Below are 14,939 nucleotides of genomic sequence, written 5' to 3' on the forward strand. Positions count from 1 at the left end.
TTTAAAAGCCACCTTGCGACGATCAGTGGCAGTAGACAGTTTGCATTCAAATTTGAATAAAAAACCTTGACTAGCTTGGCTTGATTTGTGGTACATAGGCAAGTGAACATAAAAGTGAGGGACTGCAACTTTCATTTAAACGCAGACGGTTTTAGTTTGAGAATTTGTATTGATATTACCATAAATTTCTTGGATATAAATCACTTTTAAATTGAATAAACTATATAGGGAAACCTTGAAATGGATCATAATGAAACGGTAAAACAAATGAGACTACAAGAAGCCAAACCTGCAAGAATATGTAGTCAGCGTGTCAGGAAAAATACTTCGTTTTAACGAAAATTTAAACGTCAGAGACCGTGATGTTTCTCTGGCGTAGATGTGTAGCAGGAGCAACAACAACTTGATCTTGGATTGGTGTGGTTGAGTAGGTCTGGTTTTGATCAACAGTCGGCTCAAAATCAATCGGGTCCGATCGTTGGGCAGGAGAAAAGTTGTTCGGTTGGTAGAAGGGAAGTCTAGCAACAGATTGCTTAGGTGGTTTCAAATGAGAAAATGGACGGTTGTGAACTGATTCAATTTCATTGGTTTCGTCATCCTCGGTGACGAAAAAGTGGATCAGCTGCTCGGCATTATGGGGACAAGTTGCGTAAAAACGAGCGCAGATTTGATTGTTTGGTTGACCCTGGTGATTGGCGCCAAGTTGGGCAGCTCTGTAGTACATTTCCTTAGGAGTACCTTCGTCATCTTCATTCAACGAAGGAAAGGGATAACTAAGAAAAATAAAATCAGGAACAAAATGACATAAATTGTAAAACAAAAATGAAATGTAAGTAAATCAGGTACCCAAAATTGTTCTGCAATAGTTTTTCGTCTTCAGTGAGATTTTCTTTGGGTTTCTGGTAGACTTCACAGAACAGACGGCGCCCGCACGATTGCTCGTCAAATTGAGCGGCCATGTAGAGATAAGCGTGTCCATTAATCTCAGCAGCTTCGATTTCTAGTCTAAGTTCCTCGGCCGATTCGTCGGAGAAGAATTCTTCTCCGCTATCGCTGTTTTCTTGAAGGTTGCGCTTCCTGCGGCCAGATCCGTAATTACTTCCGCCAACATTTGAGCTAGTTTGAAAGTAAGGCGTTGGACTGTATAAAGGAACAGAAGAATAAACTACCGGAGCACTATACACGGGAGCGGAATAAACAGTAGGTGGGTTGTAGGTAGGAGGGGGTGGAGGAGGAATCTTGGGAGGAGCGTAGCCTTTAGTAGGTTCATAGTATTCTTCTCCGCTTTGTCCATTTGGCTTTAGAAGAGATCCGGCGAGTCCTAGAGCCAATCCCAAACCTGATCCTTTTAAGGCGACTTTGATCAAACCACCCAGGAAGAGTAGGGCAAGTGGGGCCTTTAATCCAAACAAACCCTTCTTGATCAAGGCAAATTTAAGGGCTACCACCTTAGCCAACAGTCCAGCTTTGCCAGTGCCGAGCAAAATCAGAGGAATTTTGAGCAACAATTTGCCAAGAAAGCCTTTAAGTAAAAGCTTTTTAAGAGTTGTTAGGACCAGAGGTTTGCCAAGCAAAAGGGCGATTTTGATTTTTGCTAGGGCCAGCGGCTTGAGGAAAAGACCCTTGACTTTGAGACCCAGACCCAGCTTCCGCGAAGAAGCGACGTCCGTTCCATCGGATTGTATGTCGGGAAGATCTTCCAGTTCCTCAAATCCCAACTCGATAAGTTGTTTTAGTTTCAAATCGGATTCTTTTTCGCTGCTGCTGCTGTGGCTCAGCTGAAAGTTGATGGCTGACACCAGGCAAACCAACATAGCGATTGATAGAATGGAACGCATTTTCTTGTAGCACCTGTTGTTTGTAAAATATAAAGCATTAAATTTGAATTGTGATTATTACTCGGTAACAAAGCGCATACCTTCTTAGATACGATAAAGTCCGTGTAGGCACTGATTTCGGATTTGATGAGATTTTCACTGTAATACGTCAAGGAATGCTGCTCTTCTTCGATGACTTGAACTGAGGGAGAAACATCAGCAAGTGATGCTCTTTCTGGTTTTTGCATCCCATTTTATAGTTGATGGGAAACGACCCTTTTGCGCTTCGCTCAGGCATACTCCCCGCGTTTTATGAGGTCTTTTCTGCAAACTCTTTCCAACTTTCTTGGTTTAATAGAGGCACCAAAGAAAATAGAAGGGAAGAAAATTCGGAGTCAAATAACTGCTGTCACGTTTCACTTGTTGACAAAATCCCCCGTTCACCCTGTGATACCATCAAAGAGAAATGAGAAAATTGAAGTACAGCGGAGCAATTCTCTTTCGTCAATTCATCCTGATTTTGGGCTTTCTTAAAAGAGTAGGAGAATGACGGACAATCATGTGTCAACTGCGAAAAAATGACACGATTGCGGACATCCTATAAATAGGTTTAGAACTGAAAATGACAGTGAAATAAATGATTTCCTTTACACACAATTGGAGAAAGGTAGCCCCGAATGTATGTTTGCTAAATTTTTATCAGCAATCGAATTAAATTCTGCAATAACCGCTCATACTCCCCCATGGTCAATCATTATAGCACTCCAATGATCAGATTTAGCGTTGCATTGTATAAAATAGGAAATTGTAATTAATTTAAAACGTTTACAGTATACTATTGAGTGATAAGTATCTATTAGTTGCGCAGTACGAAGCAACGTGACCGTCTTGGCTAGTGAAATGAAAGGACAGTTGCCTCCAATAAATGAAATTCTCAAAACGTGATGAGCCCGTTTATTACGCGGTACTCTTTCACCTTCTACGTCTTCTTGAAGTTCTCATGGTATACTTTCAAAATAACTTTACGACTTTGATAACTGACAGTTTTAGAAAAATTTCAAAAATAGGTAGTTAAAAAAAAAAAGTAGTTAAAATTCAAAAATAAGTAGGTAAAATAGGTGGTTAGTAGTATAACTGTAGTTTCCATTTCAACAGGTGAAGCTCTCATCTAATTGGGAAACATTCTGTCCATCAATTGGAACAATCAAGTGTAGACTCTAGCCTACTTCTTTGGGTATTTATCTCCAAGTTTAAAAGCAGTTGAAGGCCATCATAACAAATAGATTTTGATCTCTCGGAAAAGGAAAATTATGCAATTTCATGGCCATATTTGAGGAAAAACATCAGAGCAAAAGTATAAGTAACACTAATACTGTTGGCATTTGGCAATCCCTGATTGATTTCTAGTTTCTAAGAACAACACAAATTTGGAATTCGGATACAATTAATGTAACTCACTTAAAGAATTGGGGATGTTCATTATTTACCCATATGACAAAAAAAAAACTGACCTTCTCGTGATGTTAGGCTGTATTGTTTTTATCAGCTTGTTACTACCTGGATACTTCTACATCCGACCACACCATAAAAATGCAGCAAGACTTCCAGGACATTTTCACTTCAGATTTTTTATTCGAATTCGAATGACTGATAGCAGACGCCAGACGAACGCCGTAACGATGACAACAGAACGTCAGTTTCTAACGCATCTAGTGGCAAAAGTTGCATCTAAACAGCAACTGAAAAACGCAGAACACAAACCTTGAGAAAACTTTTAACAATTCTAAAAAATCATACCGATATAGGACATTATTGAAAAGAAAACACCAAAAGATTTTGATAGATGTATGTATTGCGGATAAATGATCACTAGAGCTCTCTATTACATTTTCTGGTGATTCAAAGCATGGTGCAGAAGTCATGTAAAGAAGGTATTTTCACTGGTGAAATTTTAAAAGAAAATTGGTGAACCATTAATTGATGTTAGCTAAAGTGCAGTGGAAAAATTAATCGGGCTGATCGACAGTCCATTCGTGGGAATTTTGAATGTTTTACTTGGCCAATTAAGCAGCCGGTGGCGCAAGGAATCTTTTGCGCAGAGGTGCAGCTGGAGTCGCTGCAACTGCCGGACGCCAATTTTGGACTTGGGGTTGTTGATTGTGAACAGCAGGTCTAATAATAACCGGCTTCCATTGTTGGGCAGGTGAAATGTTGGGTTGGCGAGGATGGTAGAAGGGAAGACGGGCGGCAGATTGCTGAGGTTGTTGCAGGTGAGAAATTGGGCGGTGGTTGCCGGTGTCAATTTCATTGGTTTCATCATCCTCGGAAATGAAGAACTGGATCAATTGCTCGGAATTATGGGGGCAAGTTGCGTAAACGCGAGCGCAGATCTGATTGGGACGACCCTGGTTAGAGGCACCAAGTTGAGCAGCTCTGTAATACATTTCCTTCGGGGTACCTTGGTCCTCTTCACTCAATGGGGGTAGCGGATAACTGTGAATAAGTTAAAGAATAAAATTACATTTTCTGATTGAACTATTTGAATCGAAATCAATTACCCGAAAATGTCTTGTAAAATAAGCTCGTCATCAGTGCGACTTCCTTGGGGCTTCTGGTAGACTTCACACATCAAACGGCGACCGCAAGATTGTTCATCGAATTGGGCAGCCATGTAGAGGTAAGCGTGTCCATTGGTACGAGCAGCTTCAATTTCCCGTCTAAGTTCCTCTGGTGATTCGTCGGAGAAGTTTTCCTCGCTGTCTTCCACTTCTTCGCTGTCGTTTCGCTCTTCCACGTTGCGTTTCTTACGGCCATCGTATCCTCCATAACCGTTATGGCTGCCGCCTTGTGGGTACGATTGCTGAGCTGGAGCCGAATGAACTGGAGCGTAAGATTGAGCAGGTGGAGCACGAAGGTAGATTGGTTCGGAATAAGGAGCTGGGGCGCCGTAGGAAGGTGGTGGCGGAGGCTGGATGTGGCCATAAGCAGGTGGAGCGTAGTATGCCGGTGCGTCGTATTCTTCACCGCTTGAACTATGTCCTGGCTTCAGGAGCGATCCTGCGAGTCCGAGAGCCAATCCCAAACCTGTTCCTTTCAAAGCGCCTTTGAGCAAACCGCCGAGGAAGAGCAGAGCAAGTGGAGCCTTCAATCCAATCAAACCTTTGGTGATCAAGGCGAATTTAAGGGCCAACACCTTAGCCAAGACGACAGCTTTGCCACCGAGCAAAATCAGGGGAATCTTGAGCAACAATTTGCCAAGAACGGCTTTGAGTAAAAGCTTTTTAAGGGCCAGCAGGGCGAAAGGTTTGCCGAGTAGAAGGGCGAGTTTGATTTTGGCTAGGACTACCAAAAGTAGCGGCTTGAGTAGAATAGCCTTGAATTTGAGACCGAGACCCAGTCGAGAAGAAGCGACGTCCGTTCCAACAGCTTGCTGGCCGTAAGGTTCATCTGGTCCATCGAGTCCCTTCTGGATAATCGTTCTCAGGTTCAAACCGGGTTGTTGTTGGCTGCTGTAGCTTGGCTGGAAGTTGATTGCCGACACCAGGCAAATCAACATGAGGAATGACATCATGGAACGCATTTTCTTTTACCTGTAATAAGATATCAGCAAAATTATTAGTAATGAATTACAAAAGTTATAACAAAATAAGAAAAATGTATTCCTACTTATTTAGTCACTTAAGGTCCTTTGTAGAAATGGCAAAAGGGAATCACGCTAAGTTTTGCTTTGATGGAAAATCACTGGCGATTGTTGGAGCTGCTGTTGTTCACCTAAACTGAAGAAGGAAGAACAGCTTGTGATACTATTTCCTGTTCTTTCGTCGCATTTTATACGAACAACTGGGCCCTTTCAGTTTTACATTGATGGCTGCTGATCGTATTATTCTTTCACTTGTATTTTATGGATTTCCACTTTCTTGCTTTAATAGAGGGCGACTAGGGGGTGACACACAAAACGGCACGAATAATAACTGTCACGCGTTTCACTTGTCTGTTGCAAGATCGCCCGCTTAGCTCCCAGACACCATCAAAGAGAAATGAGAAAAGGAGCAATAATTCGCTTTCGTCAATTGCTCTCGAATTCCGAATTTTTCTCGAATAAAAACCGTTTCAGAACACAGTCTCGGACTATATCGTGTTCTAGGCTAACGGATCATGTGTTGAACTGCAATGCAATCGAGAGTCACCGGACCAAATCAAATTATTTACGATTCCAGTCGAAGATCAAACACGTCAACTCAAAAATTCAAGATGACCTCGATAGTCTCGTTTTGTCTAATTTTTTGGCAAAACTCCCCTAGAAATGCAATTGGGGGATAACTACATTGCGCAATGACATCGAATATCATGGGGATTCTGATCTTTAATATCGGTAGAATTATGGAAATAGCCATTGTCCATTTGAATTTCCCAAATTACTTAATGTCATTTTAATTCTACATGAATTTTTCTTTGAGGGAACGATATGGCTGACATTATTTCATTTTGCAAAGTAATTAAGATAATCACTCTTAAAATGTGAATCGCCACAACGTAAGGAAACGATTTCGTGGTTGGTCAGTGGAACATTTTGATTTGTTTCAGATTATTTAAAGGCAATGATTCTTGTAAGCGATATCATCAACGGAAGCGCCCGAATGGCTTTTATCAAATAGTGTGTAGTCTTGTTTGGAATTTAGGTCGGAATGGTGGGTCGGCAAATATTCCGGAAAAACCAAAATGATTTTATTGGATTTTATTGCGATGGCCGTTTCCTGAACTGTGACAACGTCGTAATTCGACCACACACGTATTAGTTTCGTACAATTGTGTATTGCACATCCCGGGTATCATAGTACATAATTAAACTTCATTTGTTTGAAAAAACATTTTCATAGATTCATCTGAATGAAAAACATAATTGTATGTCAAGTGATTAATCAGCTCGGGCTGATCGACAGTCCATGCAATGGAATGTATATTGTCTTGTGATGGCTTCCGTGTTTGGCCATTTAGGCAGCTGGTGCCGCGATAAATCTTTTGCGCAGAGGTGCAACCGGAGTTACAGCAACTGTTGGTCGTCTATTTTGCTCTTGGGCAGGCTTAGTTGTTTGGGGTTGTTGCTTATGAACAGCAGGCCTGACAACAGCCGGCTTCCATTGTTGGGCAGGTGAAATGTTGGGTTGGCGAGGATGGTAGAAGGGGAGACGGGCGGCGGATTGCTTGGGAGGCTGCAGATGAGAAACTGGGCGGTTATCCGAATCAATTTCATTGGTTTCGACATCCTCGCTGACGAAGAAGTGGATCAGCTGCTCGGCATTGTGAGGGCAGGTTGCATAAACACGGGCGCAGATCTGACTGTTGGGACGGCCTTGGTGGGAGGTACCAAGTTGAGCAGCTCTGTAATACATTTCCTTCGGGGTACCTTGGTCTTCTTCACTCAATGGGGCCAGCGGATAACTGTGAATAAGTTAAAGAATAAAATTACATTTTCTGATTGAACTATTTGAATCGAAATCAATTACCCGAAAATGTCTTGTAAAATAAGCTCGTCATCGGTGCGACTTCCTTGGGGTTTCTGGTAGACTTCACACATCAATCGACGACCGCAAGATTGCTCGTCAAATTGGGCAGCCATGTAGAGATAAGCATTGGCATTGGTGCGAGCTGCTTCAAATTCCAGTTTAAGATCCTCGGGTGATTCGTCGGTTAAGTCTTCCTCACTGTCTTCTACTTCTTCTTCGCTGTCATCTTCATCATTTCGTCTTTCAGCATTGCGCTTCTTGCGGCCAATATCGTAGCCTCCGCCCACTCCGGAATATTCAGAAATAACTGCATCATAATTCTGCGAGTACAATGGATCGGGTGATGAGTAAACAGGAGCGGGAGCGCTGGAATAGGAAGCAGGTGCGCTGTAATAGGAAGGAGCGCCGTATGAAGGAGGAGGTGGTGGTGGAAGGGCGTAGTAGTGTTCGTCGTATTCATCTTCAGCGCTGGAACCATGGTCATTCAGCTTCAATAAACCTCCGGCAATCGCCAATCCCAAACCTGTTCCTTTTAGAGCGCCTTTCAGGAAACCACCGAGGAAGAGTAGGACGAGCGGGGCCTTCAAGCCGATCAATCCTTTGGCGATCAACGCAAACTTAAGGGCCAGCACCTTGGCTATCAAAGCTTTGCCGCCGAGCAGAATCAGAGGAATCTTGAGCAACAGTTTGCCAAGAACGACATCAAGTAAAAGCTTCTTAAGGGTCAGCAAGACCAAAGGTTTGCCAAATAGAAGAGCGAGCTTGATTTTCGCTAGGGCCACCAAAAGTAGCGGCTTGAGGAGAACAGCTTTGATACCCAAACCAAATTTCCTTGAAGATATGACGTCCGTTCCGCCAAAATGTTTGCCGTGATGTCCATCAAAAAGATTTTTCAATTTAAAACCGGATGTCCGAGTGTTGCTACTGTTGCTCGGCTGAAAATGTACGGCTGATACCAAGCAGATCAGCATAAGAATCGAAAGAGTGAAACGCATTTTCCTTGATCTGCAAACAGATAATACATCAAATTTTAGCTCATTTAAAAAAGAACTATTTAACTTTAAATTCATACCTTTTTAGTGTTCGAAATTCGGGACCCAAAATTTGAGTAACTGTTGGAAAACAAACGCTGAGCCTTGAAGTTAAAACAGAAGCGAGCAGATGTGATTGCGATACTTCAACTGATGAAGCGATGACAGCAAGTGATGTTCTTCCTCCTCCATCCGTCACATTTTATAGGAAATCTCCAGCTGCGTTCAATTTTACATTGATTACCGATCTTTCTCCCGCAGATTTTTATTGCCTTTCATCGTCGTTTTGTTTCGTTTAACCTCTTCCCACTTTCTATGTGTTCAATTGCAAGTTGACACACAAAGCGTAGACGAGTCAAATGTCGCGTTTCACTTGTCTTCTTTCTCACCTTCCGGACACTATCAAAGAGAAATGATAACACATTAGTATTAGAACAATTCAGTCTGGTAAATTACTTTATTTCCTTTCATCTTTCTCTTTCCAGTTTTACCTTCCTAGTATCAAATCACGCAGGCCTATACAATCACAGTTGTTGCTAGACTCCCGTTTTCATCGCCATAAAAGCCACAAGGCATTGTAGGAGAAAGAGCTTAGAGTAACGGCTGTAGCAAATGATAACACTAGGGCAATTGCAAAGATTTCGGTCACGTCTTTTTAGACTGCGATTCTTTGAATGGGATAAAACTATTTATGTTTAGAAATTTCACTTTTTACACACATTGGAAAATTTAGAATTTGTCACATTTCCTACCTAAATACCAACCCTAAAATTCAAATTTAATGGAATGATTCGATTTTACCGTAGAGGAACTTTGGCCAAAATCATCAATTACTCGCGGCGTATTTAGTCGGATATTACATTATTGTACCTGCCACTCTCACCAGTCTAGGATTTCAAACTCGCCCTCGAAAAAAAAATTTATGCTTACGTTAATCACTATAAGAGAAATTTCACTATTCGTTATTAACGACAGAGAAAGAGAAAACGTTTGTTCCAATTTTCGCCATGCATTCCAGATTTACAGGCCTATGTAGTGGCAATTACTATTGTTTTCAAAAGACATTTCTCCGTCATAAAAAAGTTCGGATATTTTTGGACTTTGTACGAGAGTGTAATTGGCAGTCATAACACTTCTTGCAAACCTACCTACCAATACTTTACATCACGACATTTTAAGTCGATTTCATTTTTCTATTCAAGTCAAATAATTCGTAATGGAATGTTGTAATTCTTGCTTAAACTGAAATACTGCGGATTTCGGCAGCCGCACTTGATGGTGTAACTTTAAAATACTTTACAATAACCTCACGATTGGCATTCGTAAATGTAAAAGAATTCCACTGTTATAAAACACCCCCTATTCACATTAATTAAATACTGCGATCAAAGCTATTACCCTTACCAATAATTAGTCATTTTTTTATGCACGCAATTTTATTACCAATTATATATCCAACATGAAGTTACAGTCACATTTTTTAAGTAGTCGGTTTCTTGACACCACATCTGAAATTAAGGAAAAACTAATTAGACGTGGCATTCAAGTATGACACTTACATGGCGTATTTTGTAACGTCTCAGAGTAACTATGACAGAACATCAGAGGTAAGAAAGTAAAATACTAGAACAGTATCAAACTAATTTATCCAGCCTAGTGCAATCGAGTTGACATCATGGAGTATAACAAAGTAATAAGACAACACTCGTTATACCTTTCCAAGTTTGGAACCCTGAACTTTCGACGTAACGCAGTTTACAGATACCACCTGAAAACAAAGAATGAGAATTTTTTTATCATACCAGTTTAATAAAAGACTTATAACTCATTAAAAACATAATCAGTAAATGACAAGATGTCTTATGCATCAAGATATCAGATGACACGCACGAATGAACATCATTTTAACCCGAAACACCTAAGGAAACGGAATCAAATTACTTACTTTCCAGACTGGAGCTCGAGTAGTGTGTAGTACCATGGTTACATCAACCTGCTGAAGAAATTGTCCTTCGTTAATAAGTGAACAATTGTAAAAGTATTTTATATCAATATTTAAGCATCAGATAACGATTGGTGGTCTATTTTGTCGTCATTCAAACAGTCAAGAGTAGCAAATAAAGTGTTCATCATACTCATACAATCACAAGTAAAATTATTATGAAATATTTACCATTAATTATGATGTATCACATGAGAGTAATCCTTAACTTGTTCAAATACGAAATCAAAATGGAAGCCCTGGAGTAAAAAGCCTCAATACCTATAGAAAATTGAAAAATTATTAAATTAAGGAAAACTAAAACGTAATGACAATTCTTGAATCCATTTCAGATTTGCAAAATTTATCTTCCTCAACATCAGATGACCTATGCTAGTGAATCATCATAAAACCCCACAGCACACCAATTTTAGAACCAACATTACCTAAATTGCAGTCAGACTGCAATCAGGGCTGCAACCAAGTTACGTCAACAGGATATCTGCAAGGAAAACTTCATTAACATGATTCCATTTCCAAACAGTGATAGCTACAAATTAAAAATTTCATTTAGAGCTAATACATGATTCCTCCATGATATTTCAGGATATATTTTAAATCATTATGGCTGGACACAAAAAAGGGGTGTTCAACCCAACTCACCTCCAAATCGGTACCATGGCTCTATACACAGTGGGTACACAGTGATAGGTGATAGAGGTGTGCAATCACGACCTGAAGCAAGTTTAAAATATATTAAAATGGGAAATGAGCCAATGATTGTAACACAAAGCTAGAATTGATCATCAGATAGGAGCGAAAGACTATAATGCAAAATGTCTTCACTAGCATTAAGATTAAATTTTGTCATCATGAATACTAGTATATAATATAGCCAACTTTAAAATATTCACCTACATTTTAAGAGTAGAAAATGCACGTAGACAAATCATTTTGTAGATTTCTTGGATACATTTCAAATTTACGACACCAACCACGCGACCACGCTGTTTTCTCGAAAATCTGTAGAACCAGAAAGTAAATTTACCGTAAATTTTATCACATAGAATTTAATATAGATAAAACAAAATTTAAAGGTAATAACCAATATTATGAAACAAAGCCAAATACCAGAAATATTTTAGAACATAAATTTAAATTTGACCAAATTAACTACTTACCAAGGAAGAAGGCAGTGAGAGTGAGAATGAATCATAAAAAATTTTCTGAGCAGAAGAAAATTCTATTTCTACCCTTCCCACAATCCCACCCCAACCCCATATCATTTACAGCGGTGGCAAATTTTCAAAATCTTGCTTAAATTACATTTAATTTTTTAATAAAAATTTGTTAAAATATAATTTACCGCTGATTGGTTGATTGCCATCAGTAAATGAAACTCGAACTCTATCACATGACAAGCTTTAAATCAATTATTGGCGCAAAAAAATTCTGAGACTTATTTGGCCGATATCGATTCCGCGGTTCCGCCGGATTCCGCCTCGTCCGATTGGCTTCCGCAGGTTTTTAACCTATGTTCTATACATTTGCGACCTTTCATATTTAAGTAAATGGCACAATAACATAATATTTATTTCTGCAGGGCAGTATGAATGGAATATAAATGCATGTTTGAATTATAAGATTTTTGTCCGTTCTAAAGGTATAGGCTATAATCTCAAACTAGTCGTGAAACTCGTATGTCTTATCTTTAACAGCCGTTATTTCTTTTCTGCAGAATTGAAGGAAAAGAGCATCACAATAAGTCAATGACGCAATCACCCACCAACCAACGTCCGCATCGCAATTCCATAACACTTTCTCTGTATCTTTTTTTATTATTATTAACGTATAACTGACAGTTAACAGAACCGGGGGGTTGGACTAACAGCTCCATAACAAGCACGTCTAATAACCAAAAATTACTTGAAATTCACCAAGCACTCGATTTTATTATCTTTTCCTTTGCCAATCATTATTTTTTTTTTTTATCAATCAATACATGGTCATGGGAGCTGGCGCACCGAAAAATAATTTCCAAGACGCTGGGAATTTCCAGCCCGGGGCATCATTGGCCATTGGTACGAAGTTAAGCCACCGGTTGAAATGGCCCGTCACCAGCAAAACTCCCGGTATATTGTCACCCTCGGCGCAAAAAATAAGAAGAGTTACCAGAGGGACATTCATTTCGCCACTGCAGAATAAAAGGGAAAACGTCAGTTATAAAACGTAATCGAAACGGATTGAATAAACACGGCTACCATAATTTATTCAGAAGACTAGTATATCCTCCACCGGGGAAGAAAAGGATATCTTCGTTGCCTTCCTTCCAAACCGAACGTCGGGTCTCCAGGGCAGGCCACTGCAGAGTCCTATCGTTAAATCAATAAGTTTAGAATGCAATTATTGATCTTGATTTTATCTCTTTGCTATTTACTTTAATTCGTTTTCAATAGACGAGTTCACAGCTGAAGTCACAGTGTAGCGGAATGGGGATCCGGTGAGTTGGGAATCAACTCGTTCGTAGTTGTGGAGGCTGGACAGCAGGATCGTCTTGGCAAAAGCGCATTTCTTGATCCAGTCCACTAACTGGGACAAGAAATCGGCACAGAATTCCTTTTGGGAGTAATAAATGAATTAGCTGGTTAAAACCTTTACACTAATAATGATTTCAATGAGTTACCTTAATCAAAAGGCCACGAATCTGTAGAATAACCAGTTTCTTTTCTTTGCTGATGTATACTGAAATTATAGCGAAAATTAGATGCATTCAGTCAAACATTTGATATCAATTAAATTACATTCTGCTGCTGTCATGAGGCCTTGTTCCCGTATTTCATCATAAGGATCACTGCCAACTACGGGTACGAATACGGGGTGATCCAATTTGGCTAGCTTGTCACAGTGTAGAGAGCTGATGAGCAAGTCCACCGAGAGCTGGCCGATGTTGCCGACTGAAACGGCCGGCTGAAAAATCAGAAAACCAATTTAACGATGAAATAAAATCAACAAAATATTAAAACTATGAAATTCGATTAGAAAAAAGACGAAAAAAGATGTAGGTGTGACTTTATTGGCTGGGCTACTGAAAGGCGCCTACTCACGGGCGCGATCCCACTACTGCCCGACACGGGAACTTTTGGCTGCTCGGTTTCCCTCCTGGCCCGATTCGCTCCTCCTTAGATAACCTGGATCTGCCGGATTACTCCAACCGATCCATGTTGATGCCAAGCTTAGTGCGGACACCTGTTCAACGCAAGCGACGATCCAGCAGGACTCCCAGCCTCAAGCCATCCACTACACCAAGCCTCCCAGAAGCAGGATTACAGGTACGCGCCACATACCCAGCTGAAATAATAGCACTTTTGGAGCATGTCATTTGGGTGACGGGTTTGAAAGGAATAATTTTACACGAATCGTTCACTACGTTTGACTAGCAAGTTTATATGCGGAGATTTTAGTTTACTTTACGCATTTAGTGAAATTGAGTTAAGTTGTACTTTTGACAGTTCTCTTATCACAATTCTAATAATGGCCGCCAGATGGCTCCTTTTTTCAAACTCGATTTTTACTTCAAAAAATAATAATTCTTTCCAGTTATTCAAGTCTATCGATTAAGAAAATAACATTGTTGTTCCCTGAATGCAATTTACCCACTAAAAATTTAAGTCAATGTCGTAACTGCTTTGACATGAATCACTCGTCTTTCCAATACGCAATTGCCCTGTTCGAATTTTTCGGCCGAGTTCCGAGATCTGCCTTCAACACTTATCAATCCACCTTGCAAGGAATTACCAATATAAAGGTGAAATCTTGAAGTGAAGACCATTCCAGTGATTTATTCTTCAGAAAGACAAACATTTTCTTGACCACGGATTGCAAACGTGTTAAACTTGGTAAACTCGAAAGCCACAAATGACTGGCGGAATCTTTGCAAAAAGCGTCTGCTGTAGTTTTCCCGACGTTACCCCAGTTTCAATTTCCACCGCTAGGTGGCTTATAACTCAATTAATCTCCCGTAGTTGCCTTGTTGATACGACATTTGCGTGAATGGGGTATAACTGAATAACTGAATGATCGGGTTCAGCGAGTTTCTAGTCGGTTGAAGAAGGAATTTCTAAAATTACAGCAATTAAACAAACATAATTCTCTCTCCTAGCGACTTTCCTCCCTCCTTGGAATAAGTGGGTGGGTGGTCATAAAAAAAAAGAAATAAATTTGGAAAAAAAATAAAAAAAGTAAACTAAAAATGAAATCCACCTGTCATGTCATCACGGTCTCTGCCCTCCTCCTCCTCCTCCCACAATTGTATTGTTGGGTAAAAACAGAACATGTAGGTTAGGGTTCCTCTCTCTCATTCTCCCTTCAAAAACAAAATGAAATATTACCCCCCGACACAATGAGATAAGAATTTTCCGTTTTTCTCTTTTTATTTTTCAGTCCCATTTACCAATGACAAAGCAAAAAAGTTCAAATGATTTTGTGAAAGATTTTTATGCGCCTAAACCTGCAAAAATTCCCCAAAACAAATTTCTCCGCGCTGCAACGACTTTGCGGTTCACGGGAAATTCAACCGACGATGAGAAACGGAGCGCGGGCTGATTTT

At 40.1% G+C, this 14,939-nt stretch overlaps 4 protein-coding genes across 9 annotated transcripts; all 4 read right to left on the reverse strand.

The window, feature by feature from the left end:
* Positions 1-155: 155 nt before the first annotated feature.
* On the reverse strand, positions 156-3,444 carry LOC124316286. Its single transcript, XM_046782138.1, has 4 exons — positions 3,329-3,444; positions 1,919-2,262; positions 847-1,851; positions 156-773 (listed from the first exon to the last, which is right to left on the reverse strand). Exons 3-4 carry the CDS (start codon positions 1,836-1,838, stop codon positions 344-346), a joined length of 1,422 nt encoding a protein of 473 aa, XP_046638094.1. The 5' UTR covers positions 1,839-1,851; positions 1,919-2,262; positions 3,329-3,444; the 3' UTR covers positions 156-343.
* A 207-nt stretch (positions 3,445-3,651) lies between these two features.
* LOC124316274 lies at positions 3,652-5,832 on the reverse strand. Its single transcript, XM_046782119.1, has 3 exons — positions 5,484-5,832; positions 4,376-5,407; positions 3,652-4,310 (listed from the first exon to the last, which is right to left on the reverse strand). Exons 2-3 carry the CDS (start codon positions 5,395-5,397, stop codon positions 3,881-3,883), a joined length of 1,452 nt encoding a protein of 483 aa, XP_046638075.1. The 5' UTR covers positions 5,398-5,407; positions 5,484-5,832; the 3' UTR covers positions 3,652-3,880.
* A 777-nt stretch (positions 5,833-6,609) lies between these two features.
* LOC124316278 lies at positions 6,610-11,621 on the reverse strand. 6 transcript variants are annotated; one of them, XM_046782123.1, is made up of 11 exons: positions 11,515-11,621; positions 11,252-11,356; positions 10,997-11,068; positions 10,780-10,835; positions 10,526-10,615; positions 10,298-10,348; positions 10,067-10,120; positions 9,796-9,860; positions 8,394-8,751; positions 7,322-8,326; positions 6,610-7,256 (listed from the first exon to the last, which is right to left on the reverse strand). In XM_046782123.1, the coding sequence occupies exons 10-11, from the start codon at positions 8,314-8,316 to the stop codon at positions 6,809-6,811; spliced, it is 1,443 nt and encodes a 480-aa protein (XP_046638079.1). In that variant the 5' UTR covers positions 8,317-8,326; positions 8,394-8,751; positions 9,796-9,860; positions 10,067-10,120; positions 10,298-10,348; positions 10,526-10,615; positions 10,780-10,835; positions 10,997-11,068; positions 11,252-11,356; positions 11,515-11,621; the 3' UTR covers positions 6,610-6,808. The 6 variants fall into 6 exon arrangements, with proteins under 6 accessions (XP_046638079.1, XP_046638078.1, XP_046638084.1 ...); XM_046782122.1 differs by having other exon boundaries at positions 8,844-9,860; XM_046782128.1 differs by having other exon boundaries at positions 8,844-9,860; positions 11,248-11,356.
* Positions 11,622-12,259: 638 nt separating this feature from the next.
* On the reverse strand, positions 12,260-14,287 carry LOC124316500 (proteasome assembly chaperone 2-like). The gene is made up of 6 exons (XM_046782489.1): positions 14,129-14,287; positions 13,135-13,300; positions 13,017-13,075; positions 12,771-12,949; positions 12,595-12,705; positions 12,260-12,527 (listed from the first exon to the last, which is right to left on the reverse strand). Exons 1-6 carry the CDS (start codon positions 14,192-14,194, stop codon positions 12,329-12,331), a joined length of 780 nt encoding a protein of 259 aa, XP_046638445.1. The 5' UTR covers positions 14,195-14,287; the 3' UTR covers positions 12,260-12,328.
* Positions 14,288-14,939: the final 652 nt, after the last annotated feature.

The sequence above is a fragment of the Daphnia pulicaria genome, chromosome 12 (genome assembly GCF_021234035.1).
Source record: "Daphnia pulicaria isolate SC F1-1A chromosome 12, SC_F0-13Bv2, whole genome shotgun sequence".
Taxonomy (NCBI): Eukaryota; Metazoa; Arthropoda; class Branchiopoda; order Diplostraca; family Daphniidae; genus Daphnia; species Daphnia pulicaria.

Excerpts from the sequence above, each read along its gene's own strand:
- LOC124316286 (XM_046782138.1), bottom strand. The coding sequence starts at position 1,838 with ATGCGTTCCATTCTATCAATCGCTATGTTGGTTTGCCTGGTGTCAGCC. Across the intron at positions 774-846 it reads CTATTGCAGAACAATTTTGG|TTATCCCTTTCCTTCGTTGA; the intron begins GTACCTGATTTA and ends TATTTTTCTTAG.
- LOC124316278 (XM_046782126.1), bottom strand. The coding sequence starts at position 8,316 with ATGCGTTTCACTCTTTCGATTCTTATGCTGATCTGCTTGGTATCAGCC. Across the intron at positions 7,257-7,321 it reads ATTTTACAAGACATTTTCGG|TTATCCGCTGGCCCCATTGA; the intron begins GTAATTGATTTC and ends ACTTATTCACAG.
- LOC124316500 (XM_046782489.1), bottom strand. The coding sequence starts at position 14,194 with ATGTTTGTCTTTCTGAAGAATAAATCACTGGAATGGTCTTCACTTCAA. Across the intron at positions 13,076-13,134 it reads CCTCATGACAGCAGCAGAAT|TATACATCAGCAAAGAAAAG; the intron begins GTAATTTAATTG and ends CTATAATTTCAG. Across the intron at positions 12,706-12,770 it reads TCTATTGAAAACGAATTAAA|GACTCTGCAGTGGCCTGCCC; the intron begins GTAAATAGCAAA and ends ATTTAACGATAG.
- LOC124316274 (XM_046782119.1), bottom strand. The coding sequence starts at position 5,397 with ATGCGTTCCATGATGTCATTCCTCATGTTGATTTGCCTGGTGTCGGCA. Across the intron at positions 4,311-4,375 it reads ATTTTACAAGACATTTTCGG|TTATCCGCTACCCCCATTGA; the intron begins GTAATTGATTTC and ends ACTTATTCACAG.